Raw genomic sequence first — 27,216 nt, 5'->3', positions numbered from 1 at the left:
CTAGGACATGTGACTGCTCTGAAAAACCCTTTCAGGGACTGAATCTGTGCCTTAGATCACAGGGTATCTCATTTATTTTTCTCTCTTGTCTCTCCCTCTCTCTGACTCTTTTTCTCACACACAAACACACATGTACAAGTAGACACGCTTACATGACACCCCCCCTTCCCCTTTTTTGTACCCCATCTCTGTCTAATAGATTCCATTCCCTTTATGACATACCCCCCTCCTCTCTCTATCTCCCTCTCTGTGTCTTTCCCTCCCTTCCTTGTACTGTGCCGGACAGTTAATAATGGATCAGATATGAATGGGAGGCTGTAATTTGCCGGCATTTCCTCCTAAGGGCTATTTGATTAGAGAGAGAGAGGAGGGGGTGGGGGGTTGACGTAGAGGAACTGGACACCAGAGGACAATGGCCCCACTGAAGACATCACACAACACACTGCATCATCCCCACCCATAGAAAGAGAGAGAGGGAGAAGGAGTGAGAGAGAATGGGATGGACAGACAGACAGAAAGACAGCAGAGAGGAGAGGAGAGGAGGAGAGGAAAGGAAGGGGTTGTAAGACTCCTTTAGTATTGAGATAAAATGGACTGTAATTGGGCAGCTCATTTGGAGAACCAGGGGGGAAACAGGTCCCCAAAGGGGGAGAGGAGATGGAGGGCGAAGCAGGAGGAACAGGGTGGGCTGTAGTACTTCTTCATATTGACTTCTTAGAAAACAGAAGAGAAGGCAGACCAGCTCAAAAACAGCTGGTCAATAAACCTGAATGGGAGACAGAATTAGAGAGAGAGAGAGAGGTGGGAGAGATAGAGAAAGAAAGAGGGAAAGATAGCCCCCTCACACACACCAGCTTTGCAGAATTGCCTTTTTCATGACACGGCTAGCTAATCCTGGAGAAATCAGCTAACTCTTCACCAGTTACACAGAGCTCTCACCCCCCGGGGGGAGATCACGCTCCTTCTAGGAAATTGCTCCCCTCAGAGGACCACCCCCCAAATACATCCCCCTCTGCCCCAACATGGCAGATCTCTCTCCCCCCCCCCCCTTGGAAGCTACCCAATGAGAGAGCTCACAGGTGCCCAGACACTGTGTGGTGTGTGTGTGTGTGTGTGGGGGGGGGGGGGGGGGGAGGGGTCCATTTCCCACAAGGGACTACTTTTTGTTGGTGTTGGTGAGAAGGGGGATGAATTGAGTGAGGATGGGGTTGGTTTATCTGTTCATTTAGGTCATTTTGACTGTATCACTGCAGCAATGAGAAATTATTCAATGAAAAAACAGTATACTGTGGAACATCATTGTCCACTATGCTGCTGTATGCAGTTTATTAATGTAATATTGTATGAAAAAGACGAGATATAGGGAGTTGAAAATAATTATCCTTTTTTTATTCATACTGTACATTTTTACAGTATACTGTATTTAATATATATTTCTAGTGCTGACAGGCTCCCCATAACCAGTGAGACCTAGGACAGTAAAGTCTACTGACTTCCTGTGATGTACATAGATACAGCTCCTTTCCTTCAAAAAATATTGTCAGGGGAGAAGTAACTATGGCAACCACTTGAGTAATCTTGCAGTTGGAGCGTTGGACGCCCCCTGAAGTTCAACAATAAGGACTGCCTAGCCACATTCCCTGCTGTTGGAGGTAACCTCACTCTGATTCAATCCAGAAGGTTCTTTCTATTTTTCCGATGTAAACACTATTTTGAGCTCAGTTATGATTCCCTAATGTGCTCTGATAACAAAGCTGGTTTGAGGAACAAGTTGACATTGTTTGGATGATGTAGTACCTCATCTAAGTTCAAGAGGACGTTATTTAACTAGATTGTGCTATCCGCCATGACAGGTCCTAATCTAGTCAGTCACACCACAAGGCCAGCAGTAACACTGTCTAATCCATCTGACAATGTGCCAGTTAATCTATAAAGTTACGGGAACATCTATAGTTGATGAATTCATTGATTCTCCAGTACTTTTTTAGCACTAGGGAGCAGAACACAAAGTGAAACAGGTCGTATGTTTCCTGACCTGACTAGGAAGATATCTATAAAGCGTTGGGGATGAGAGGGAGAGGGAAAGAAATATGACATACTGTACAATCAGGTACTTAAGTGAGTTCGTTAGGGGCCTCTTCCTCCACACGGTGGGCGATTTACGATCAATGTTGCAGGTACTGTGACAACTAAATCATGGCTGCTTGTGATAGCAGAAGGGAGGGAAGAGGAAGGCAAGGAGAGAACAGACAGATGATAGAGAGGGACGGTTGAAGATGAGGGGAAGAAGAGAGTCGGTTGTCCTTGGACACCCCTGAAACGGCCACCACGCAAAAGTCTGAAGAGATAGTGATACACTCCATGTAGACTAGACCCTGAAGGAAAGACAAAGCTTGAGGTGATCAATAACACTGCTCACATCTGACTATGGGTCACAGCCCAGCATGTATAATATGAGCATGTAACATGGACCTACTCCAATATTCAACCCATGTCAATTATACTGTACCACAATCATGTTTTCCAACCCTGTCTTCATTTTACTCGTGATCGTGCCTTGTGTGACAAAATTGGATTGGATGACGAATAGCAAGCAGGGAAAGCAATCATATGCTAACCAAATTATCCATGAATATTTAACATCTAAAAAGAGCCCCTGTACAAATAGTCCACAAACGCAAGTAGTTGCGTTTGTGGATTAGCTGTAAAATCCAATCATGACCTAGCTGTGTTTGCTGGATGGATTACAGACACACACACACACACACGGCATGAAAATGAGGTGTACAAATCTAATCTCATCCTCCATAATGGTCCTGCATAAGTAATGGGAAAAAAACACACAACAAACACATTCATATATTAGTAAGTATATGTGTTTGCTTGGGGTGTACTTGTTTGCAGTCTTGTCCTCAACAGGATCTCTTCCTGTTTCTAGCTTCCTGTTTCTAACTCCTCCCTTATCAGGCAACCTAACCCTACCTCAGTCAAGCTACTTTCCTGTTTACCCCCAGGACAGGCTGGACACACACTCAGAAGTTCAGACACATAATCCCCCTCCTCTCTCTCTCTCTCTCTCTCTCTCTCTCTCTCTCTCTCTCTCTCTCTCTCATATTAACACACACTCTGAAGATCAGACACACAACCTCTCTCTTTCTCACACACACACACACACAGAAGTTCAGAGACACTCTCTCACAAACACACATATACACACTAATACCCATTTTCATATATACACACTTACACACAGACATCCACATACAGTACAGGTCTGAAGGGATAGCTGTATAGTCAGGCACTGGGGACAATTAGAACATCAGAACACATTTTGCTCGTTCTCCTGTGCTTTGGGTCCATTGAAGGAGAAGCTGTTTCTCATAGTCAGCCTAACATACCGCAACACCCACCCAGAGAGAAAGGAATTAAACTAGAGTAAACTGGTGGAGTGAGGGGGCGTAGAAGTGGAGGAAAATAGGTTGGAAAGGAGGGAAAAATCAAACAGAGTGAGAGAGAGTGGGGGAGGGAAAGAGGATGGATGGGGGAGTGAAGAGATTGAATAGGAGGTAAAAATGAAAAGAGAGAATATGGGTTGATGAGTGTGTATGTGTGTGATATTGCGCATTGCACTGACGCACCTGTTTTTGAAGGTGGCTCAGATTTGTCAATGGGGCCAGTGGGCGGATATCCCAGCCTGCCACTCTATGGATTTCTGCGTCTCCTAGCAACCGTGTGAATCTCTCCTCTCTATTTCTCATTGCACCCCCTCTTTCCGCCTCCCTCTCCTGGACTTCTCTTTTACTTCCTCCTTCTCTCTCTCTCACTCCATCTCTCTCTGTCTCTTTCTCCGTCTCTCTCTTCATCTCTCTCTCTTTCTGCAGGGTAAAGGGAGTGGCAACGCACCAACTTTGTCAAAGTAAGCTTCCTCTCTGATGAAGAAAGCCCTTTAAAAGACACACACATCAAAAGCCAATCTTGGTCGTCATGGCATCAGGATTGCGTGGTAGCACGTGTGTACCCCCCCCCCCCACACACACACACACACACCATTCTAACATCTAACATCTCTTTTCCTTCACTGTGGATAAATAAACAGCACAGTAAGAACACAGACTTCTTTAACACAGGGTCATTTTAGAGCTATGGTCTTGCATAACAGCTTTAGCACAAACAACAACACTCACCCAGACCAGAAACTTAAAAGCACACTGAAATATTCCATTAGATCCACAACACACCTAAGACTTGAGGCACACACACACTCACTCTACACAGTCACCCTCCACAGCTCACATTAAAGTAGCCCATCTCCCCAGCTGACACTGAGTGAAGGGAGTGTACCACAGGAAACTCTGAACTGTGGTGATAAATATGGTGCTTAACACACCTCTGTCAGGGAGAGAGAGGGGGGGGGTGGAAGAGAGAGAGAAAGAGAGGGAGAGAGAGAGGAGCGGGAGGGAGAGAGAGAGAGACAGAGAGAGAGAGAGAGAGAGAGAGAGAGAAAATAAAGAGAGAGAGAGACAGAGGGAGGGATGGAGGGAGGGATAGTGAGACAGCGAGGGATAGGGAGAGATGTATTGGAAGGTGTGAGAAAGACAGACAGAGAACCCAGTACTACATACATATAAGATTAAATGTTTCCATCTGAGGCAAAACTTTTGTGGTCGGGTTTGTCAGGTTAGGTATTCTGCCTGTGTTTGGGTTTAAGGTTTAGAAATAACAGAAATGGTTGCACTGTCAGTGGTGACCCCATGGATACAACCCATTCACTTTCGCCTTCTCTCCGCCAGATCTTCCTGTACCTCTTTGTATCTTCTCCACTTAATAAAGTTTTTATTTACTTTCTATTTAGAGAAACACTGGACATTCTCACACACGTGTGCGGACACACACACACACACACACACATAGCCCCAGCACCGATGGCCAGGTGCTGCTGAAGTTTTCCAGCTCGGCAGCAAGCTGAACAATCAACCCAGTGTAAATGTCAGCTGAACACCCCCGCACACACGCTAAATGCTTTTCTCTTCACGGGGAGCGGGGGGGGGGGGGGGGGGGGGGGGCAGCTGTTCCCTGTCATAGAGGTACAGCAGACAGAAAGGAGAGGGATAGAAGAAAGAGAGAGAGCAGAGTGAGAGAGAAAAGGAAGAGAGAGGGAGAGAGCAGAGTGAGAGAGAAAATGAAGAGAGAACTAGCAAGAGACCTAGAGAGAGAACCAGAGAGAGAACGAGAGAGAGAGAGACAGTGTCAAAGAGGTGGATCGCAGCTTAACGCTTGGAACCTGCGCCATTCCAACGGTAACATGGTGACGGACATCCAGATGTTAGTGGAGGGAAGAGAGAGGTGCGCTCCTCTCTGACACACACCTCTGACTGGCCGCTGAAGCCCAGGTTTCGACAGCCGTTGCAGGGGGTGAGGGATTCCCAGAACCCCGCAGGGCCACAGCTCTTCTCCGCCTCCTCTTCCTCCCTGGGTGGGGCTAAAGGGGGCGTGTTCCGCTGTAAACATACACACACGCAAACCGTTATCACAATGCATACAGACACAAAAAAACGTTTTCACAATGTACACAGACACGCTGCAATCACAAAAGGTACACACACATACATAGAGTGTTATCATGGTGTACACACCCACTAACATTTACAAACACAAAATGTACCAGGGACCTCCTTGGTACCTGTGGAACCTGCATGGACCTTTCAGTCTTAAGGGCCATTTGGTTGGGTCATTTTGTTTAATTTTTAGTGACATACGCATAACATTATGTTTGATAGAGGGCCAGACACAGAGAGAGAAAGACAGAGAAAGGGAGCAAGAGAGAAAGAGAAGGAGACAGACATAAAGAGAGGGCAGAGAGAGAGAGAAAGAGAGGCAGAGAGAAAAAAGAGACAGAGAGAGAGAGAGAGAGAGAGAGAGAGAGAGAGAGAGAGAGAGAGAGAGAGAGAGAGAGAGAGAGAGAGAGAGAGAGAGAGAGAGAGAGAGAGAGAGAGAGAGAGAGAGAGAGAGAGAGAGAGAGAGAGAGAGAGAGAGAGAGAGAGAGAGAGAGAGAGAGAGAGAGAGAGAAAGAAAGAAAGAAAGAGACAGAAAGAGAGGCAGAGAGAGAAAGAGACAGAAAGACCAGCATCGAGAGAGAAAGACAGACAAAGACTGCACCCAGGTAGTCCAGCATAGCAGAGGCAGTTCAGAGGGATCAGTACACAGAGCTACCAATGGCTCAACGTTTCTACTTTTAGCCAATGTAAAAGTCACTAGTACAGTCCTGCAAGAGCTTCCTCTTTAAGAAGAACATGTAGAAACTCACATACAGTAGCACACATGTCAAGTGTAATGGAGATTGTTATGTTAATCAAACCAATCATTCCAACTTATATTGTTAGTTAGTTTTCTGAGACAGCGGGAACCTTTTGTACAATGAGTGTCTTGTTAACTGCTGACTAGGCTGTAACTTTTAATGCTGTAACTTCGTGTACTAATAAAATTAAGGCATGTTGTGTGCACGTTGTTGCAGATCTCACTATCTTAGTATAAAGGGCCTGTCCTAAAGTCTGTTCTTTATTCTGAGCTTCACAAAGTACTCGTAAGGTGCTCAGATTAATTTAATTATACTTACACAATAAATACTTACACAAAGACATTTAGAGACTTCATTTTTTGTTGATTCTAAGATTGCCACCACACAAGCTATTGTTGCTTCTGTATAACCCCCCAAACACACATGCACAAGTGGGCTATTCTGCCGTGGTGGGCTAATATAGGAACAGTTCACACATTGTGAACACTGAACCCCCCCCCCCCCACACACACACACAGACACACACACACACACCCACACACCACAAAAACACAGACAGTGGCCTTTTGCGTGGGGTCTTTAGCCCCCAGAGGACAGATGTGGAGATGGCAGTGTGTGTGACGGCTGTTATTGAAGATCGAATGTTGCTGCTATCACACTACATCATGTGATGCAGGAAAAGAACTCGGTCACAAGATCATCCCCCTAGAACGAATACGAGCGAGAGAGATGAAGAGAGAGAAGAGGGAGAAAGAGACATAGACAGAGAAGGAGCCAATAGACAGAGAGGAAAAATGCATGCACAATGTGTCCTGTGCAGTGAGAACAGTCCCAAACGGTTGGGTAGGAAAGAGACCGAGAGACAGAGACATTTTGTACAATTAAGAAATGGGCATAGGGAGGGGGCACCACACAAGAGAGAGCAGATGTAGAACGGAGAGATAACAGAAAAGAGGGAGCAGTGGAGGGATTATGAAGTCAGGGTGAGGATGAGGAGAGATTCGAAAGAGAGACGCAGTGACAAGGCCACAGATGGAGAAAGACGGTCGAGAGGAAAGAACAGAGGAGCAATGGCGGGAGGAAAGCGAAAAGGGAGAGATAAAAGGTCACAAATTGTTTTCAGATCTAAAAGGGCTCACAGCAGGGGTTGCATACAGATCCAACCGATCCAAGCGGGCACACACACACACACACACACGGTACTCATTCATTCATACATGGGCACACGATCACACACATTGGGAAACACACACTGATTTACACACTCATTAATTTCGACAGACACCACAAACCCCTTACACACTCGATCACTCGCTCACTCAGACACGGACACACAAGCATAACTAAGCACTCAATGACACATTTCGTAATGGTGTAAGACCATGAATGAGATATGAAACAACAGTCCAATGTTTGGAGTCATGTTTGGAGTCAAACATTGGACTGGCTTGGAAATCATGGACTAAAATTGAAGACCAAGGCCCAGTTTGAAGCCATGGGCTGGAGTAGCTGAGCCACCCGACAATAACCCCTATAAGATAAGGACACTTGGAGTGTACGGCAGTTAACTACAGATAGACTGGGTTCATTGAAGTGCATTTGTTGTTAGGGTTATGGCTGACCATTTCTGATGCAATTTCAACTGAATTACAGATGGTATTGTATTTTTACAATGTTCTATCTTTAATTGTGGTTTTATGTATGTGTTACTATCTCATAAGAGTAAAATGCATCCCTGCCATTGATGTCCTTGTGATTGTTTTGGATGTGAAGGTCACTCATCTATATATTCTACAGAAACCTTGGCTCTTTTACCAATGGTTATGAAACTATGGTAACATTGACTGTGATAGTCATGTTACCATGGAAAAGGCAGGCACGTTCCTAACGACACGGCTCTGGTAACCAAGGAAGTCAAATGAACAGAGGATGTCATAAACAAACCTGGGAGCTGTGCAGAATTCATGAAGCCTATGACAATGGCTGTTATTGAACATATGGGTACATAGGCATTATGCTAACGAACCAAATTGCATCTGTCCTTGGATTAGCATGAATTAGCATACAAATACGATTCCACGTACATGAACAAAGCATGGTAAACACACACTCTGATAGAAGAGCAAGCACTCGCAACACAACATGCTGTAAGATTACTGAAGGTGTGTGTAAGCATGCGTTTGTGTGTCAGAATGTGTGTGCTTGGCTCTGTGTGCACATACCAGGCTATGCACACGTGCATGAGTGCACATGTATTGTATGTGTGTGTACGTGTGTGCGTGTATGTGTGGGTGCCTTGTTGCGTGCCACAGTGCGTGATTGAGATGTGAGAGGTAGAGCAGGTCTGTCTAGACTAGCCTGCAGGCAGCCTGGCATTCCAAATGGAAACCTCCCACCAATCCTTCACTTACCTACACACCTACCTGTGTGTGTGAAAACACAGGTAGGTGTGAAAGCGTGTGTTTAAAGGTGATACGTGCTTCTGTGTGTGTGCACGTATGTATGTGCACCAAAGTGTGTGTGTCTGCACGTGCGTGTGTAACAATCATCCCCCCCAAGCTCGTCTCGGGGCTGACAGCAGCGGTGGCGTGATTGGGATCGATCCTAGAACGCTCGAGCCACAGGAACCAATCTGTGTGGAACCTGGCGAGAAGTGGGACCCCCCGCTATCAGTTCTACGAGACTATAGGCCAGTCCAGGCCTCAGGGTTCACTCAGGGCTGGGGGGCGGGGGAGGGAGGAGGGGTAAGAATGATCGATGACCGCACTTTTCCGGAACCAACTTCTGTCCTGAATCCTATAATTGAAACCCCCTAAGACCATTGGTCACGCAGTAGTGAAGGTGTTAGGAGAAAGTCTGCTGTGATTTTCTGCAGCGGGGTACGAGAAAACGAAGCGAAGTGGGCAATTCTCTTGAAATTTGCGACCTTGAGGTATTATTAATCCTTAAATCTCACCAGGATTTTATCTGTATTTACGTGTGTGTGTGTGTGTGTGTGTATGTGTGTGTGTAAGTGAGAGAAAGACAGAGAGAGAGTGTGCAAGCAGGCTTCTGAATCCCAAAAACAACGGCCTCTAATCTCTACAAAGTATATGCATGCACAAGTAACATACAGAAAATATCAATGATCAAACATGGTGAAACCTATTATTAAAACTGTAAAAAACATTACATAAACAGCCAATAGACTAGCCTGTCCAGATAGTTATCCGACACTGCCCTCTACTGGTGTAAAAATGGGACAACAGTTATTTAACAGTGGCAGTGAAAAGCTTCAGAAAAACTATACCATGTTGACCTTAGAGGTCAACCCAATAAAACTCTTCTTTTTCCGACAACTTCTAACTACAGTGACTTCACATCTGAATCCGCATACGACAGGACAGAAACAGAGCGGTGGTCTGTCATTGGTCAAGTAGCTCCTGCAGGGAAAGATTATTGGATGCTTATTGGATCAGCCTCAATCCGCCAGCATGAACTGGCTCCCTCTATTGGACCAGCACTTTGACCAGACTCCTTCTTCCATGTACATCTCACTCCTCCTAATATGTATATAGTCCACCCCCCTCCCCCGGGCCTCGTTCACTTTGACACCACTGCCCCTAGCACCGAAGCCTGCCAGCCCCATACCCCCCCCAACCTCCCCCACCTTGCCGCGGCGTCCCAGAGTGCCACCGCGCTCCTCGTCGGAGAGCCTTGCGCTGCTGAAGCTCTCCATGGAGTGGGAGGAGATGGTGTGGCAGAGCTCCTCGAATGAGAAGTCCCGGCACTTCTTCATCTCACTCAGCAGCTTGGAGAGCTCGCCCGTCATCGCCTCGTCTGGGGGGAGAGAGGGAGAGAGAGAGAGAGAGAGAGAGAGAGAGAGGGAGAGAGAGAGAGAGAGGAGAGAGAGAGAGAGGGAGGAGAGAGAGAGAGAGAGAGAGAGAGAGAGAGGAAGGGAGAGAGAGGGGGGGGAGAGAGAGGGAGGGAGAGAGAGGGAGGGAGAGAGAGTAGATAGAGGACATGTTTTTATACTGTCGTTTTTTGTTCTTGGGCACCTTGACCAGTCCAAAATAATGGGTGGGCCAACCTAGAAGAGAGCCGTCTCTCATAAGAAAAGGAAGAAAGGTTTACCACAAATTCCAACCCCCCTCCTTCCCCTTAACTCCCTCTTCTCCTTCTTTTCCCTTCGGTGCCTCACTCCTCCCCCCCCTTCTCTCTCTTAAACCGCCTCCGCGGGGTCAGGATAATTGGAATTGGATTCTACTCTTCTCCCCTCTGTGATCAATATCTAGCTTTTGCCACGGTGCCACCACACACACACACACACAGGACGCACACACACAGAGTTAGAAAGGCAGAGGTGGTGTGGAATGGAAAGAAAGAGAGACAAAGGTAGAGAGTTAGAGAAGGTTGGACAGATAGAGATGGCACGTGAGTATGTTTGTGACAGAGATAGAGAGGGAGACTTTTGTCACTTTGTTTGAACAGTGTCCAACATTCACAGGTTCAAATCCCCCTTGTGCCCCCCTGCCACCGCAGGTGAAGAAAGTGTGAGGATGGATTTCTCTGAAATCACACCCCCTCTGACTCCTCAGTCTAAATGTGCTGTGTCGTGCTGAGCTGTTTCATTGCGTGTTCAGGCGTGCGTTCAGGTGCACAAATCGTTGGTTTCTATTTTCTGCTCCCTCACTCCCTCTCTGCCTCCCTCTGTTTTTACGGGCGGTTCAAGGTAATTATGGGATATGTAGAGTGTGGATGATTGAGAAGGGGGACATCAGCAGGATTTGTGGGTGATATTGCAGTAATACTTCAACTCAGCCACTAGGGCGAGTGTTCTCTGAGCTGCAATGTTGTGAAGTCTGACTTACCACCACTAGAGGCGCCGCCACACCAGATATTTGTCTTGTTCGACGACTTGTACTATCACTAATCTATCTAGGTGATTTGATAACTGATTTAAAATCTGCTTGCGTGTGTACTTTCTTAGCTTTTCTCTCTGTTTGGGAGCATGCGTCTATGTGTGTGTGTATCAGCACATTCATGTCTGTGTGCTCTGGTGTGTGTGTATGCATGTACTTACTCTTGTGTCTGAGCGAAGGGGAGGCGGAAGGGGAGGGCACGGAGGTTCGTGGCGTGGGGATGGGACACTGACGAATAGGCTCCCGCAGCACACACCTGCTGTCAATCTCCTCTTCCATGATGTACTCTTGGAAAGAGAGAGAGGGATGGAGGGAAAGAGAGAGATAGAGAGAGAGAGAGAGGGAGAGAGGGAGAGAGGGATAGAGGGAGGGAAAGGAGAGAGACAGAGGGAAAGAGAAAGATGCACAAAATAAAAACAAAAATCAGTACAATCAAGGGGTGACCAGGCTGGCAACCATTAATCGTCACGTTAATAATTCATACCATCAAACTCCAGGTAATAGATCAAGCACAATCAGGAGACGGACAAAGAAGAAGAGACTGAGAAAGAGGGCTGGAAAGAAGGGGGACAGAGAGGACAGGAAAGAGAGCTAAGAAGAAATGCAGAGCGAGAAAATAATAAAAAAGGAGAAAGAGAGTGAGAGACAGAGAGAGTGAGAAGAGAGAGAGACAGATAGCCACAAGAGACAGGGTGCATGAGATGAAGAGAGAGAGAAAAAAAAAAAAAAAAAAAGAGCGAGGAGAGAAAACGAGAGCGAATATTAAAACCGTTTTACCGGATCAATACAATAGCTCTAGAATTTGCACAATAAAACGTGCGCACACATACACAATACACACACACCATTTCTCTTTCTCATTCTCAATCCACAATTAAATGAGAGAAATAATCCTAAAGACTGAGAAAGCGAACAAGGGTTGGAGGAAGGGGTGGGGAGGGGAGAGTCAGGAATGAGGGTCTGCATAGCTGATACTGTATAATGAACTTGCTATAATGAACCCTGAGCACACAAACACACACACAAAAGCAGCAGGCTTGTTGAGCTTAATCATGAGGAAGGACCTCTCTGTGTGCTAATGAGAGACCCAGCTAAGGTCAGAAGCGAGGTTCAGATGTGTGTGTGTGTGTGCGTGTGTATGGGTGCGTGCGTACACATGGGTGTGTGTATGTGTTTGTGTAGACGGGTGTCAGTCTGAGGTCCCATCTACTCGACTGTATTGTAGAAGATAATGTTGGTGATGAGTGAATAAAGGTGAAGCAGAAGCCTGTCTCACCTATGACCTGACATGACCTCTCACACCAGTAGCGGACTGGCCATCGGGAGCACTGGGAGAAATCCCGGTGGGCCGAAACACTTCTGGGCTGGAGGGCCGCTTGCCTTATAATTTTTTTACCTACTAATAAAAATGTCAGCAGAAGATTGAGCGACAAGTCCAAGTCTGGAACTCCCTAACTAGCATCACATCGAACACAGAATGTGCATGCATTGGCAGGGCAGCTGTGGTGGCGTATACGGTGGCTGGTTCTGGTGGGCCGGTCTGGATCAAAGTCCAGGGCCTATTTTTACTCCCAGTCCTTCCCTGTCTCACACTTCCACGATAGTGACCAACGACCACAGACTCTCACTATTCCTCAGGAGGATGAAGAAATTCAACATGTCCACTCCTGTCCTAACCAATTTCTGAAGACACTCCATCCTAACGGGGTGCATTACAGTGTGGTATGGGAATTGCTCTGCAACAGACCGGAAGCTTCCATGAAGGACGGTTTAGTCAACTCTCTGTAAAGAAGCACTGATGCCTTTCATGTCTATAAGAGTTACTTCACAACCTGACCATCAAGGATATGTTGAAGGAGCACTAGGACCTAAACTTGCAGACGCAGAAACAGTTAATGTAGGCTGGATGTTCAATCTGTGTAAGCAGGTAGCCAACCGGTTATAGATTTAAAAAAAATAGCCATCAACTTTTACTTCCGACAAAAGATTAATTCCTGCTTCCTCACTGATGGATCATACCGTTTCAAAGATCCTGTAAAGCAAATTCCATGATTTGCTTCTCAGTACATTATATATACGTGTGAAATGAGTTCCTGATAGCATGTGCAAAGCACGAAAACTTTGTCGCACTGAAATGTGGAGTTAAACCGTTGAACAGTTTGTCTTCCGTTTTCAGCTAAGGTTTTGTATAGGCGGAGCCAAAACCCGACCGATCTACGTCACAGCGACCTATCTACGTCAGATCACAGACAGTTGCATTCTGTTACTCAGCTGGTACGATGCAAAGACAAAGTCATGAACACATAAAACACTCAGAGACTGCAGGTAGGTCTGTTCTGATATCTGCAATTGATTGAGCTAGTGTTGCTGTTGTTGCTAAATTCAATACATTCGAGGGGGCGGAGCTTCAGCTCCTTCAGGCGACACGCCCCCCCAGTCTCAAGCAGAGAAGACTGCTGATTTTCTCACAATTTCAAAGCCTACTTGACGGTGGGGTTTTTTCAATTCGAATTTCGATGGGTAGTTAACAATACATTCTTCTGTGGTGTGATGAACCTAAAACTCATTTTCAATTCCACTTTACAGGATATTTAAGTGGTATCAACCAGGGCTTAAGAGCACATGATTGATCTGGAACTCGACTACAACTGGACCTCTAAAAACCTGAAATACTAACTGCTCTGACAACCAGTGTTTTAGTATACCATACCATAGTTAAGTATCTTCCCTTTAGCATTACATGTGGCTACAAGTGCCCTGTGACTTGTTATAGTGTACTTTTTTTTCACTAATAGTTGTGTGCATGCACTTGGGTGTCAGTCTGTTTCTCTAGCTCAATCTAACTCTCTATCTCTCTCTCTCAAGTTCTCTCGTTCACAGATCCATTCTTCCGCAGGAAACGAGAGGCAGCTGATCCTTTCACTCCATCCCAGCTGTGTCCTGGCTCCGCTCTCCGTCTGTCATCCTGCCATCTTTTCCCCTTTGCCATCTCCCTCCCTCCCTCCTCCTCCCACCCCTCCTCCTCTCTGTACTTTGACTTCAATTTCTCTACGTTCGCATCTTCCCCTTCTTCCTCCCAATTTGCCCCATCCCTATCTTACTCTTCAAAATCGTACCTCTTATCCGTCCACATCTCTCTGCTCTTTTCCTCTCCTTCGCACCAATTCTCTGACTTCTTTGTCCACCATTATCTATGCTATAATTCTCTCTTTCTCCATTATAGTTATCTTCATCTCTCCATCTCTAAATCACCGGGACTGTAAACATGGCCTGTCACTTTCCAGCCTCTCTTTATCCTCCGCATAGTCATAAATATCCCACCTCTGTCTTGATGTTGCTCTATATATCATCTCCAAAGCCTAAATTTGCACCCAGAGATGCAGTGGTAACAGACTGCATATCACGCAGTACCACAGATTATATATTTCCTATGAGCTGCAAAGAAAGACCAGACTGTAGATAAAGGTTCTTTCTGGGGTTTTATTTGGTGTCTGGGCAGATTGCAATCAAAGTTGTTTACGTTTAACACACTGGCATAAAAAAAGAAGAAAAAAAGGATTGCTTTCTGACAAACTTGCTCCTTTAGGCTTTTGTTGTGAAAGTGAACAGGGTTGTCTGATGAGTTTTTTACTGTCAACCCTCTTGGTAGAGCCTTCCTTGTTTGGGATTGGTTCCACTGCTGACAAGGATGGGAAGGATTGACAAGCAGACTGTGTGTGTGTGTGTGTGTTTGTGCGTGTCCGTCCGTGTACGTGAATGCGTGTGTGTGTGTATTAGAGAGAGCGAGAGAGAAAGAGAGACAGATAGATAGAGAATGTGTGTATGATTGAAAGGTGTGCACATAACTTTTCTCTGTGTGTGAGACAGAGAGAAATAGTGCGAGAGAGAGAGAGAGAGAGAGAGAGAGAGAGAGAGAGAGAGAGAGAGAGAGAGAGAGAGAGAGAGAGAGAGAGAGAGAGAGAGAGAGAGAGAGAGAGAGAGAAAAGAACATGTGCCTGTGCTTTATGACCCTGACCCCTGGACATCTCTTTGTCACACACGCTTCATCACCGAACATGCTTCTGCTCCCCTTTGTGCACCGGCATTGGAGAACCAGAAGCCAACCACGCAATCACACAACACAGTGTTCCACACAATCCCCATTCTCACAGCACGTTCCCTTATCGTTCCAGTATCTCCGCGACAACAACTCTATTCTCACACGACATCGGCACGCTCAGTTGTTCTAGTCCTACAACACAAGAGCACTGAGTCAAACTGCGTATTATTCTCTGCAGTGCTGAAGACAATAGTGAAGGCAAGGGGTTATGGAGGAGCACCCCCCCCCCCCACTCTGATGGGACTGCACGCAGAGAACTCCCATTGTTCCTTTGTTGACGCTAAACTTCCTGAAAATGGCTTTGTCCAATCCGACCATCTGAACAGACCAGGGAAACCACAATTCAGCCAGCAACGAAACAGGGAGAGCAGAGATGTGTTACGAGGGCTGTGTGTCAGCCATCGTGGTTATGTTCAAGTTCTGAACACCCTGTGTGTGTGTGTGTGTGTGTGTGTGTATATGTGTATGTATATGTGTGTGTGTGTGTGCTATAGTGTACAGTAGTACCTTGTATGAGCGCTGTGATTTGCTGAGACTTCTGTGCAGGGTGTTCCCTCAGTATCTCCAGAGCAGTTCTTCCTTGGTCGTCTCTGATGTTGGCATCGATCCCTGAAACCAATAAATAAGTCAGACAGACATCTAGATGACGTCAGCGAATACACACACACACTGCGAGACACCGGCCTGCTGACATGTCCATATTGGAGGTTGGCTAAAAACATTGTTGATAACACTCATCACTCCGACCTAGAGTGAGTTAGGAGGGAGTCCAGAGAGTGCTGGTAGCCAGCCTGACACACACAGGCACTAATGTAGTTTTTAGGCTGCAAAAAAAGGCCTGTTTAACTGAATCCCATGACTAAGCAATAACCAAAAAAGTGAGAAACAAACCCCCACACACACACACACCACCCTGTTAGACAACTCCAGTGACTCAAGGGCTTGGCTGCAAATGGGGGTATGTCTTGTTGACAGTGAGTTGTGAGCAGTGATACTCCGTATCAGACAGTCAAAAGCACATTTCAACATTGTGAAAAACACAAAAAAAGCATTCTATTTATGATTTTATATAAAAAAGAAATCAAAAGGGTAAACAATTCAGTAAAGGGTGTTTGTGAGATGGCAGAATTTTTTAAGTATGGTTTAAGAGACTTTAACTAGACTTTTCTCCCGAAAAAAGAGATGGTTAGAATAGAAATGTTTACTGGTCTACATCCTACAACAAAAATGTCCTTGGAATAGCAGGATAACACAGTTTGTAATAACATATTGACAAAGGAAGTGGGCTCTCTTTCCTGCAGCCCCATCCTCCCCTAAGCACACCACGCACGCACACACAATGTTCTGGGCCAGAATGACAGACAGATGGGTGAGTTTGGGTATTCTAGGGGTCAAGGCCAGTGAAACAGCATGTGCAAGCAATCTCTTTTACTTCCTACAGTAGGAATAAACCTTGGCCCCAAACAACATGGCCGCCATGCAGTCCTGGACAGGAAGTCCTCTAGGGCATGGGAGGAAACAGGAAGTGTTTGAGGAAGGTACAAATGTAGAGAGGAGAGTACAAAAATAACTTAATAATAATCTTTTTGTCTTGCCACAATACAGCTAATCTGTTAGAGCACAAGAAAGAACAGAAGCCTGAAATTTAACCTGAAGCATGATGCATGGAAATCATAAACACACACAGACACACACACAGCCCTCTCCATCTTAGTGATTGACGATGACAGCGGCCACCGCTCTGCTGGGCTGCGATTTGGTCTAGTTATTGCTCGCCCCCTGACCGCTGTCAGCTGTGATGAGATCATCAGCACGAGACAAGATGCCAGTTATCATCTCACTCCGTACCCGGCGTAACGCCGCCTGACAGGCAGGGGACAGGGAAGGGCAGGAGGTCTGCGGAAAGGACCAGGATGGATGACAGCATCACTGCCTTGAAACTTCTCATCCGTCCAGTGTAACCTATACCAGGCTGCCTGGAGACCAGTGTTACTGGGCCTAAGTGAAGAGTTATGTAGCCTGTGGTAGGGTCACAATCCACAGTCTTATTGTTCTTCAATCAGACTGTGATTGGAGAGAGAGGAGTGGGGGGGCTGAGGTCACTCACCTGAGTCGAGTAGAAGCCGAACTACATCCATCTTCCCAAAGAGAGCTGCCTCGTGTAGGGCACTGCCATTGTCCGTCTGAGAGGGAGGGACAGTGTAAGAGGGAGAGACAGAGAGAGAGAGGGACGGTGGAAAAAGGGAGAGAGAAAGGGACAATGGGAGGGAGGGAAGAAGGGAGAAAGAGAGGGAGAATTACAGAGATAGAAGGAGAGAGAGAAAGAGAGAGGGGAGGGAACGTCAATGTTTACCATGAATGTACCATTCCTCACCATGAATTTTCCCTCTCTCTACGCAGTACTGGGTGGAAAGGTGTTAAGATAGAAAGAGATATACATATAAAATGACATCACGAAGAAAGAAAGAAACACAATTGCTTCCTACTTGGTCAGAATGATTTTATAGCTTTGCACAAGTATGCCTCCAGGTACATAACACAGTACAAATGCCCATATCCAAAAATCCCAAATTAAAAAGGATAAAAAAAACTAAAAAACTACAGCCCATAACTCCTTCCTTTCACTATGGGCTCAATGTTAGCAACATTTGTCTTTGGACACCAAGTCCCTCTACAACCTGAGATACATGATGCAATACATAGAAACACCAAGGGCTGGGAGTCCATCTTGTATCTCTCCCTTTGCCAACACGTGGAGGACAGTATTTAGGCAATCGAGATAAACACACATGGAATCCCCCCCCATGGTTCCTTTCCTAAAAGCAGATGAGTCCACTAAGGCCACTCACCTGATAAAGGCACCTTGCATACAGTATCTGCTACGTCCTCAGCTCCTAACAGGCCGTCTTCAGAATCTCCTTCTCCCTCACCAAGGTATCATTCAAAAATTTCAAATGTTTCTCAAGCCAAATGACTTCATCCTCACACGGTGTTCCAAAAGCACAAGATCAAGCTGGGCTCTGCAGCCGACACATTACGGTTCAAAGGATCCAAACAGTCAGAGAGAGCAAAGAGAACACGATGAACTCAAAATCTGCGGGAAAAACTTTGAATCAAAGTCTTCACACTAAACCTTGCCCCCGCCCCCCCCCCCAAAAAAATAATTTGAGATAAACAAAAACAACAACCCCAAAACTTTAACAAAACTCTAAATCGTTCCTGCAAAATTGGGAAGGAGCAGAAAACCACAACATCACAACCCACGCTACTGTCAAACTCTAGACAACCAGGGAAAGGATTTGGAGCGCTCGCGTACACACCACAAAAACACACACCCATCCAGGAACAGGAAGCAAGACCCCCGGACCTCTCTGGATCTCTTCCTGTCCCGTTTCCCATGGCGATTAAGCGATGATGTCACCGGGAAGCGAGGGAAACCAGCTTTACTCTCCCCGTGTTTCCAGGAATTGAGGAGGCGAGATTAGAGAGAGATGCTCTTATAGGGCCGAGGACCACCAGGGACTCCTTTGTTTGGGGTGTTTTGGTTTCCCTCCAGAGAGAAAGAGTGAGTGGTTTGTATTGAAATGCTTAGTGTGGTCAAATATAGTGTAGGCAGGTATGAGAAGGAGAGTGTGTTGGAGATGTATGACAGATGTATGACAGAGTCAGGTGGCTGAGCGGTTAGGGAATCAGGCTAGTAATCTGAAGGTTGCCAGTTCGATTCCCGGCCGTGCAAAATGACGTTGTGTCCTTGGGCAAGGCACTTCACCCTACTTGCCTCGGGGGAATGTCCCTGTACTTACTGTAAGTCGCTCTGGATAAGAGCGTCTGCTAAATGACTAAATGTAATGTAAATGTATGACAGATAATGGGTTTAATGTGAAGTGCTACAAATTTGCTTTGTGTATGTGGGTGTGTGTGTGGGTGTTGGTGTTGGTGGGTGGGTGGGTGTACAGTATGTGAGTTGCTGTGTTTGTGGTGTAATTGTTTGCTGTGTGGGGCATCCACTGGGAATACTTTACAACTACTTCATCGTTGGGGGGGTGAGACAGAGAGAGTAAGAAAGAGAGAGAGAGAGGAGAGAAAGTGGGTGGGTGAGTATGGGGTATCCGTAGTGCTTGATACATTATTCATCCACTGACAAACCAGCAGGACTTGACAGTAATTATTTCAACATGCTGCACAATGGCTTGTAATGGAGGCAGACAGACACACACATAGGGTTACACACAGCCACACAAATATACACAGATATATATAATTCTAACCATGTAGAAATACCGATTACGGGTACACCAGGTACTACACACACGTGCAGGCTTAGACACACAATCACAGAAACATACATACGGACTCTCACACAGGCAACACACACACAAACACACGCTACTGACAATTTACACAATTACATCAAAAATATCCTTTTTGGATGTGTCCCTTGATTCTCTTCCCCTCTACTTTGCAAGGTGCTCTTTGGAGATAAAACTGGGTAGTAGGATTGCACAATGTATGCACCAATGTGTGTGTGTGTGTGTGTGTGTGTGTGTGTGTGTGTGTGTGTGTGTGCAAGTGTGGTTTAAGTATACCGTTGACCAGTGTGTACACAAGCATCATGTGTCCAAATCCTATGTGAGAGAGTGAGATTACTGGAGGGAGAGAGAGAGATAGAAAGAGAAAGAGGGAAAGGGAGAGAGAGAGAAGCAGAGAAAGAGGGAGAATGAGAGAGAAAGAGAGAGAGAGAGGGAGAATGAGAGAGAGAGAGAGAGAGAGAGAGGGTGAAAGGGACAGAAAGGTAAAGAGAGAGAGAAAGAGGGAGAGAGAGAGAGAGAGAAAACGGATAGAGAGAGAGAGAGAGAGAGAGAGAGAGAGAGAGAGAGAGAGAGAGAGAGAGAGAGAGAGAGAGAGAGAGAGAGAGAGAGAAAGGGAGAGAGAGAGAGAGAGAGAGAGAGAGAGAGAGAGAGAGAGATAGAGAGATAGAAAAAAGCCTTTCTCTATGAGAGAAAGGCTGAGTGATGGGAGTGATGGGAGAATCAAAGGCCGGCATGTTCCCACATCTCCTCTCGACAGAGAGAGCCTAAGGCAGACCCCTGCGGTGCAAGGGACTGCCCACCTCTTCAGATGTGTGTATACACACACACACGCAGCCTACCAGGGAACAAGGAGGGGGGAAAAAAATCGTGGAAAAGAGGTATCTCTATCAAAACTTTGAACGAGCATGCCGTATAATCTTTCACACAGGCATCTGGTGGTTACGACAACACAGGACGAGAAACGACAGCGACCATTCCAGAAACATCTTCAACTGTCACAGCAAAGAGGGCAGCAAAGGATGACAGTCAGTCAAACCGTGGCACAGAAACAGAGGCAGGGAAAGCTACAGAGCTCTGGAGAGAAAAAGTGCCACAAACGACACACAAATGCAACATTGGGTAGTGTTAACATCTATCTCAACATTAGTACCATCTTACAGCAATAACTGACAGGTAATACTATAGTGATAACAAGATTAGATAGAGTGTGGCTAGTCTGGTTTGTTATATGTTTTGGAAACTGCAAAGGCAGCTCGAGTCCAAGACGGATTCGAGAGACCGCAGATAGAGTACAGCTAGTCTGGTTTGTTATATGTTTTGGAAACTGCAAAGGCAGCTCGGGTCTAAGACGGATTCGAGAGACCGCAGATAAAGTGCGGCTAGTCTGGTTTGTTATATGTTTTGGAAACTGCAAAGGCAGATCGAGTCTAAAGGCTCCGTCACACCATAACGTTCTGGTTAACGTTCTCTGAAAGTTCTAATTGTTCAATTTTGAGCGTTCTAGGGCAAGGTGGACACATCAGGCGTGTGACTAACGTGTGACTATAACGCATGACTAGCATGGGACTGACGCATGAGGAGTGTGTAACAGCGACCAAGTAAGACACCCCTGAAAACTATTAGCGTGTGACGACGTGTCACTGGGTCGCGACGACTTGTGACGAAAGCAAACTATGAAAACGACGTTTGCTTTCGCAAACGATGAATAACAACCAAGTAACGCGAGGGTAACGACTGACTAACGATAGACAAACGCGTGCAACGTTAGTCAAACGTTCACAAACGTTTTTCAGCATTATCCAGCGTTCTCTGACGATCACCGACGATTACCAGCATCACCAGCGTCCACACAACGCTCTTCTGGCGCTATACCAGCGCTATACCAGCGACCATGGACGACTACCAACGTTTCCTCTAACGTCATAGAACGTTGACCAAAACGTTATGGTGTGACAGGGCCTTGAGAAGGATTCGAGAGACCGCAGATAGATTGCGGCTAGTCTGGGTTGTTATATGTTTTGGAAACTGCAAAGGCAGCTTGAGTCTAAGACGGACTCGAGACACCGCAAAAATTGCGGCTTATATGTGTTTTTGATTCCCGCAAAGACTGCGGCTTGTATTTTGTTTCGTTCCATTTAAATGTTAATTATTGGGTGTGTTTTGCCTTCGGCAAGGGCACAACCTTTGTTCTCTCACATATATATTAGTATTGGGTGTGCTTTGCCTTCGTCAAGGGCACAACCTTTGTTCTCTCACATATATATTTATTTATTTTTATTATTCTTTATTTTCGCTCCCCTAAGGATCAGTCAATATTTGGACTACATACACAACGGCCGTGTCAAAAGGTTCGTCTTGGTAGCGATTGCGTTGGTTGTATTTTTATTTACGTTCAGTTGCATGGTTTAAGTAGAAATTGCGTTTTTGTGGTGAAAAGTGAAGCTAACGGTGGCTAATTTGCTAGCCACAGTCACTGACGTTACTAACGTCACTAACGTCACGAAAACACGCGTGACTACCTGTAGCAGAACATTCGTTTCACGTCTGTTAACTTGGGGGATAGCTAGGCTAACTATAGCTTTACTGCAAGGCAGCTGCAGAAACGCCACAAGCAAAGAGGCCAGGGTGATAACTATTTACTCATTTTACTTTGTGATGTGAAACACAATTATGAAATGTAATGTACAATATTAGCTGATATTATTAAAGAAGTAGGCCCACATCTACTTTTGGAAACGGTAGTCTACTATTTCACTGAAGCATTAGCATCATGACATTAGCCTCTGTTGCCCGGGCAACACATACTACAGTGGTCTATGATGCATCTGTTTTCAATCTTTAAAATAAACATTCCTCACAAATACATTTTCGTTTTAGGATTTATTATGACATTACATTACTAGTAAACGATTTGTGGGTGAAATTATCATTACCTGTGGTTTCAAACCAGTGTTGCTCACTGCTGTAGCTTACGCGAGACACTACAAAAACATCTACACAGCTGTTTAGGAAGTCAAACGGTGACAGAACATGTTCGGCACTCCCCTTACTTAAATCAAAAGTCTATCTAACTACTAACCTGAACTTCATCGCCACAGCCTAAACGTTGTCAATCTGTTCATGAAAATAATTAATTTCAGCTTAAACCGTACAACGGAATGTTAAATCCAATTCAACCAACGCAATAGCTACCAAGACGAACACAGCAGTAGTCTAGTACTGTACCGTAGTAGTACAATTTACCGGGGCAGCTTCTCCACACAGGGCTATATCGCATTTTGCGTTGTTACTGACAATGATCGCTACCAGTGAGCTTTTTATGAATGAGCGATTTTCCACTAAATAAATGTCAAGCTTATTTACGTTTTGGGGGGCATATTTTCAGTTAGCAGATGGTACTGTTTGAATCGCGATTCCATCTTCTACTGCCGGGTAACGTCGTAGAATAATCTTCAAAGGGGGTTCTTTATTAATGAATGAATGCAATGAGTAGGCTAAATGCCTGAAAATATCATGAGAAGGGAAACACTTAAAATGACATTTAAGTCATAGAGATTAGGTCAATTTTGACACCGGTCTGCCAAATTTATTCGTTTTGATTCAACGATGAGGCTGCCTCTTGCAGGGGAAATGAGAAGACATCTATTTCATTCTACACTTCACTCGTATTTTCAGTTGTAAATGAGCAGCAAAAAAAAAAATTCATTCAAAAACTGACCCCTGTGCAACCGACGCAAGCAAGCACACCCTACAATTTCCCCAGAAATTGTACCCTCTCTAGTTTTTATTATTATTGTTTATTATTATTATTGATTTTATTTAAAGCACATTGAGCTGCAATTCTTGTATGAAATGTGTTATATAAATAAAGTATTATTATTATTATTTTATTCCAAAAGCTATACGTTTTACATATAAATAATGTCAAAACAAACATGGTACAGCACAACATTCACGTCTACAGTGGTAAGTGACGACATGGAAAAATGGACGACATACAACACACTAGAAAGAGCAGCACAACCCAATACAACACTTTAATAAAACACACCACAACCACGTCAGCGCTGCTTCCTGTCTTTACTGAGCATGTGCAAAAGGAGAAGCCAACAGAGATAAGACCATGAGGTCAGGAACACCAAGTCCCACTCCTCCTCCTCCTCTTCTCTCACTCTCTTCTGTCCATCTATTATTCATTCGTTTCCACCACCACACCATTCAGTGCACCTCATGCATGCTTTCAGAAACACACACAGATACACACACATTGTTGTTAAAATGAGCACAAAACTAGGTGTACATGCCACGTATTTAGGGCTTTTAGACTTATGCATTTACTGAATTCTTCCCCTTTCCACCATGAAAAAGGAGTGGAAATTCCATCAAATGCACTAATCCTTGACCTCTTAAACCTGCGCCCGCACACACACACACACACACACACACACACAGGCACAAATGCAGGCACACATGCATACACATGCACACACACATACACACGAACACATACACAATCAGACTAATATTCTGACTAGAATTATGAGTATGACAACGTCAGGCTACGAAATCTAATGAATGCTTGTCAAATGAGGTAGACTGTTTTTCCTTCATGTCAGCATGAACTGCAATATCATCTCAGAGCTGTGTGAAGGCCATATCATGAAACTTTTACACCATTACCACTTACGAAACCCCATAAAGACAGGGTTCGAATCCCATCCGAAGCTAAAACAGAAGGCTTTGTATTCCACACGTGACACCTGCATTCTCTGAATGAACAGAGCTAAGCTACCTAAACCGTGAGCTTAAACCATCCACTGACAGCTTCATCCTCTTCACTACACAGCACCTTTCACCCCAACCATCAAGAGACACACCACCAATGAGTCATATGCATACCCTCCCCAAACCGACCCAGGATCCCTTCCCCTACAAGACCATCTTGTACGATAGTTTCCACGAGTTGCGGTCAATGGTTTGTTGATGTTATGGAGATCCATCAAAAGAAAGTGAGGACCCAACTTATTTCAGAAAAAAAACCCAAACAGCCCAACTACCTTATCATAGCTCGAAAAAACCTAAAACCTATGACCCCACTACCTGACCCCATAGTGACCCCGGGTGACCCCTGACCTGGCAGTTGACGTCCATGCCGGCCTCCAGCAGGGTCTGCACGGCGGCATGGTGGCCATTGCGTGCGGCCAGGTGCAGGGGAGTGTGTCGACGCGTGTGGCAGGACATCAGGTTGGGGTGGGCGCTGACCAGCATGCAAACCACCTGTGGAGAAAGAGATGAGTTAGCCACCCCCACCTTTTGGAATATCCCTCTCATCATCTCTCCACTTCCTCTCCTCCTCATCCCCCTCTCCTCCCGATCCTCTCCTCCTCTCCCCTGTCCTCCTCTCCTCCCTCCCTTCCCTTTCTATTCTCCTCCCTGCCTCAGTCGCTCTCCTCTCCTTCCCTCCCTATCCACCCTCACAGTCCTCCCTCCAACCTCTCTTCATCTCCTCCCACCCTGTCGTCCCTCCCTCCCCCTCCTCCACTCCTCCCACCCTGTCCTCCCTCGATCCATCCCTTTACTCTCCTCCGTCCCTCTCCTCTCTCCTACTGACCTGCAGCCTCCCGTACAGAGCAGCCAGGTCCAGGGGGGTCTCGTGGCGGCTGTTCCTCATGGTGGGGTCGGTCAGCTCCTGCAGCAGCACCGACACAACGTCAGAGTGTCCGTACTGGGCCGCGCAGTGGAGCGCCGTCTCCCTCTCATGGTTCTGGAGAAAGAGGGGGGGGGGGGGGGAGACAGAGAGGAGTCACTACACCTGATGTTACAGCTGTTAAGATGGTATATGTGGCTAGTACTGATCTGAGTGAGACTGCATCCCTCGTTACACTGTTTTGACGTCAGCCTCAGAGTCAGAATCTGGTCGCTCACTGGCAGTGTGTTCACAATGTTGTATTTCACTCCATTCTACACGAAAAACGTCAGGAGGACTACTTTTTTTTAAAGATACGAGCCTGCTGAAGATAGCCAGTGTAACAGATGTGGCCACGCTCCATCACAAGGTCTTCGGGCCGATGTTCGCCACTCCCTGGGCTCGAACACGCGACCTCTGACTTGCCAACCGTGACCACTACCGACGCAGGTGGCCTGTTATATACTTGAGGAGTGAGTTTCACCGATTCACATTCGTTACACCAGCATCTCGGATTTCTTTAACCGAGCCTGTTTCATTCGTCATTTGCCTGAGAAAGCGACCTCCGTTAGCCAGGCTAGTTTTGCCCGTTTCACTCGGTCAGGCTATTTAAAGGTCTCGGACAAGTGACTTTGTGCATGGACAAGTGAAACTTAAATGTATTTGTCCAAAGGACAAGTGCCTCCAAGCCCGTGGCCAGAGATATATACCTTGATATTACCTGATCGACACTCCAAGTGTATATACCCGGGCGAAGTTCTTCTTTTGCCACCAACATGCGCAGTTGAGCCTGCTTGACGTTGTGTGACGTAGGGTGATAATTTGTCAATTATATTTTTTGGTGCAGCGTTTAATCGAGGGCGGCATTTATTACACAATGTTCATTTTTGGTGCAGCGTTTATTTGAGGGTGGCGTTTAATCGAAGAAATACGGTACTTACAGCTGACAAAAAATACAGCCCAGGCTGATGTCATTTACATTTACATTTAGTCATTTAGCAGACGCTCTTATCCAGAGCGACTTACAGTAAGTACAGGGACATTCCCCCGAGGCAAGTAGGGTGAAGTGCCTTGCCCAAGGACACAACGTCAGTTGGCATGACCGGGAATCGAACTGGCAACCTTTGGATTACTAGCCCGACTCCCTCACCGCTCAGCCAACTGACTCCCTTGTCATTGCAGGAAACATGGTTGAAATGCAAAACTATTAGGCTGTGGTAGCTCTACTTAGCCTACCTATTTTCCCACCCTTAAAACACCATACATTTTTGCACTACATACACAATGGAGGTGCCAAACATATATCTAGGTATGTTTCCAGGCTATGATATCTACACCCTGTATTTTTGTACGCCCTTCGACTGGTTAGCTCCTGCGATTCCCCGACAGCAGTATCGCTCCCAGTAAACTTTTTTTGAATTTTCCCCTAAATAAATGTCAAGCTTTTTACGTACGTTTTTGGAGGCATATTTTCAGTCAGCAGATGGTAGGCTACTGTTTGAATCGCGATTCCATCTGACATAGGCTACTGCTGATGACAATGTTGTTAGAAAATAAGCTTGTTTCAAAAGGGGTTCTTTATTAATGAATGAATGCAATATGAGTAGGCTAAATGCTTGAAAATATCACTAGAAGGGAAAAACTTAAGGACCGTCTAAGTCATAGAAGTTAGGACCATTTTTACAACGGATGCCCAATTTCTTCGTTTTGATGCAACTTTTTAACTATGAGGCTGCTATAGCTTATCACCATTCTTTCTTGCAGGGGAAATTAGATGACAACTGTTTCATTATACATTATTTTTTGCATTTAGAATTGTAAATGAGAAGCAAAAAATGCTTTTAAAGCTATGCAATCTTCATAAATAATATGATTGATATAAAATATACAGAAATATCAGTTGTAAAATTTAAGTAAAAAAACGG

General features: G+C 45.6%; 1 protein-coding gene across 2 annotated transcripts in view; it reads right to left on the bottom strand.

Moving 5' to 3' along the window:
• The window catches only part of anks1b (ankyrin repeat and sterile alpha motif domain containing 1B), a 222,899-nt gene that overhangs the window by 118,730 nt on the left and 76,953 nt on the right, over positions 1 to 27,216 (bottom strand). For both annotated transcript variants that reach the window (XM_067254093.1, XM_067254092.1), the window contains exons 4-10: positions 25,217 to 25,369; positions 24,739 to 24,882; positions 17,403 to 17,478; positions 15,803 to 15,904; positions 11,358 to 11,483; positions 9,945 to 10,114; positions 5,367 to 5,498 (exon numbers count right to left, since the gene is read on the bottom strand). In XM_067254093.1, coding sequence (XP_067110194.1) covers positions 5,367 to 5,498; positions 9,945 to 10,114; positions 11,358 to 11,483; positions 15,803 to 15,904; positions 17,403 to 17,478; positions 24,739 to 24,882; positions 25,217 to 25,369 — 903 coding nt within the window. The remainder of the gene's footprint in view (positions 1 to 5,366; positions 5,499 to 9,944; positions 10,115 to 11,357; positions 11,484 to 15,802; positions 15,905 to 17,402; positions 17,479 to 24,738; positions 24,883 to 25,216; positions 25,370 to 27,216) is intronic.

Source organism: Osmerus mordax, chromosome 17 (assembly GCF_038355195.1).
Source record: "Osmerus mordax isolate fOsmMor3 chromosome 17, fOsmMor3.pri, whole genome shotgun sequence".
In the NCBI taxonomy this organism is placed as follows: Eukaryota; Metazoa; Chordata; class Actinopteri; order Osmeriformes; family Osmeridae; genus Osmerus; species Osmerus mordax.
The sequence above is the reverse complement of the archived record's forward strand: the minus strand, read 5'-3'. Positions and strand labels throughout refer to the sequence as shown.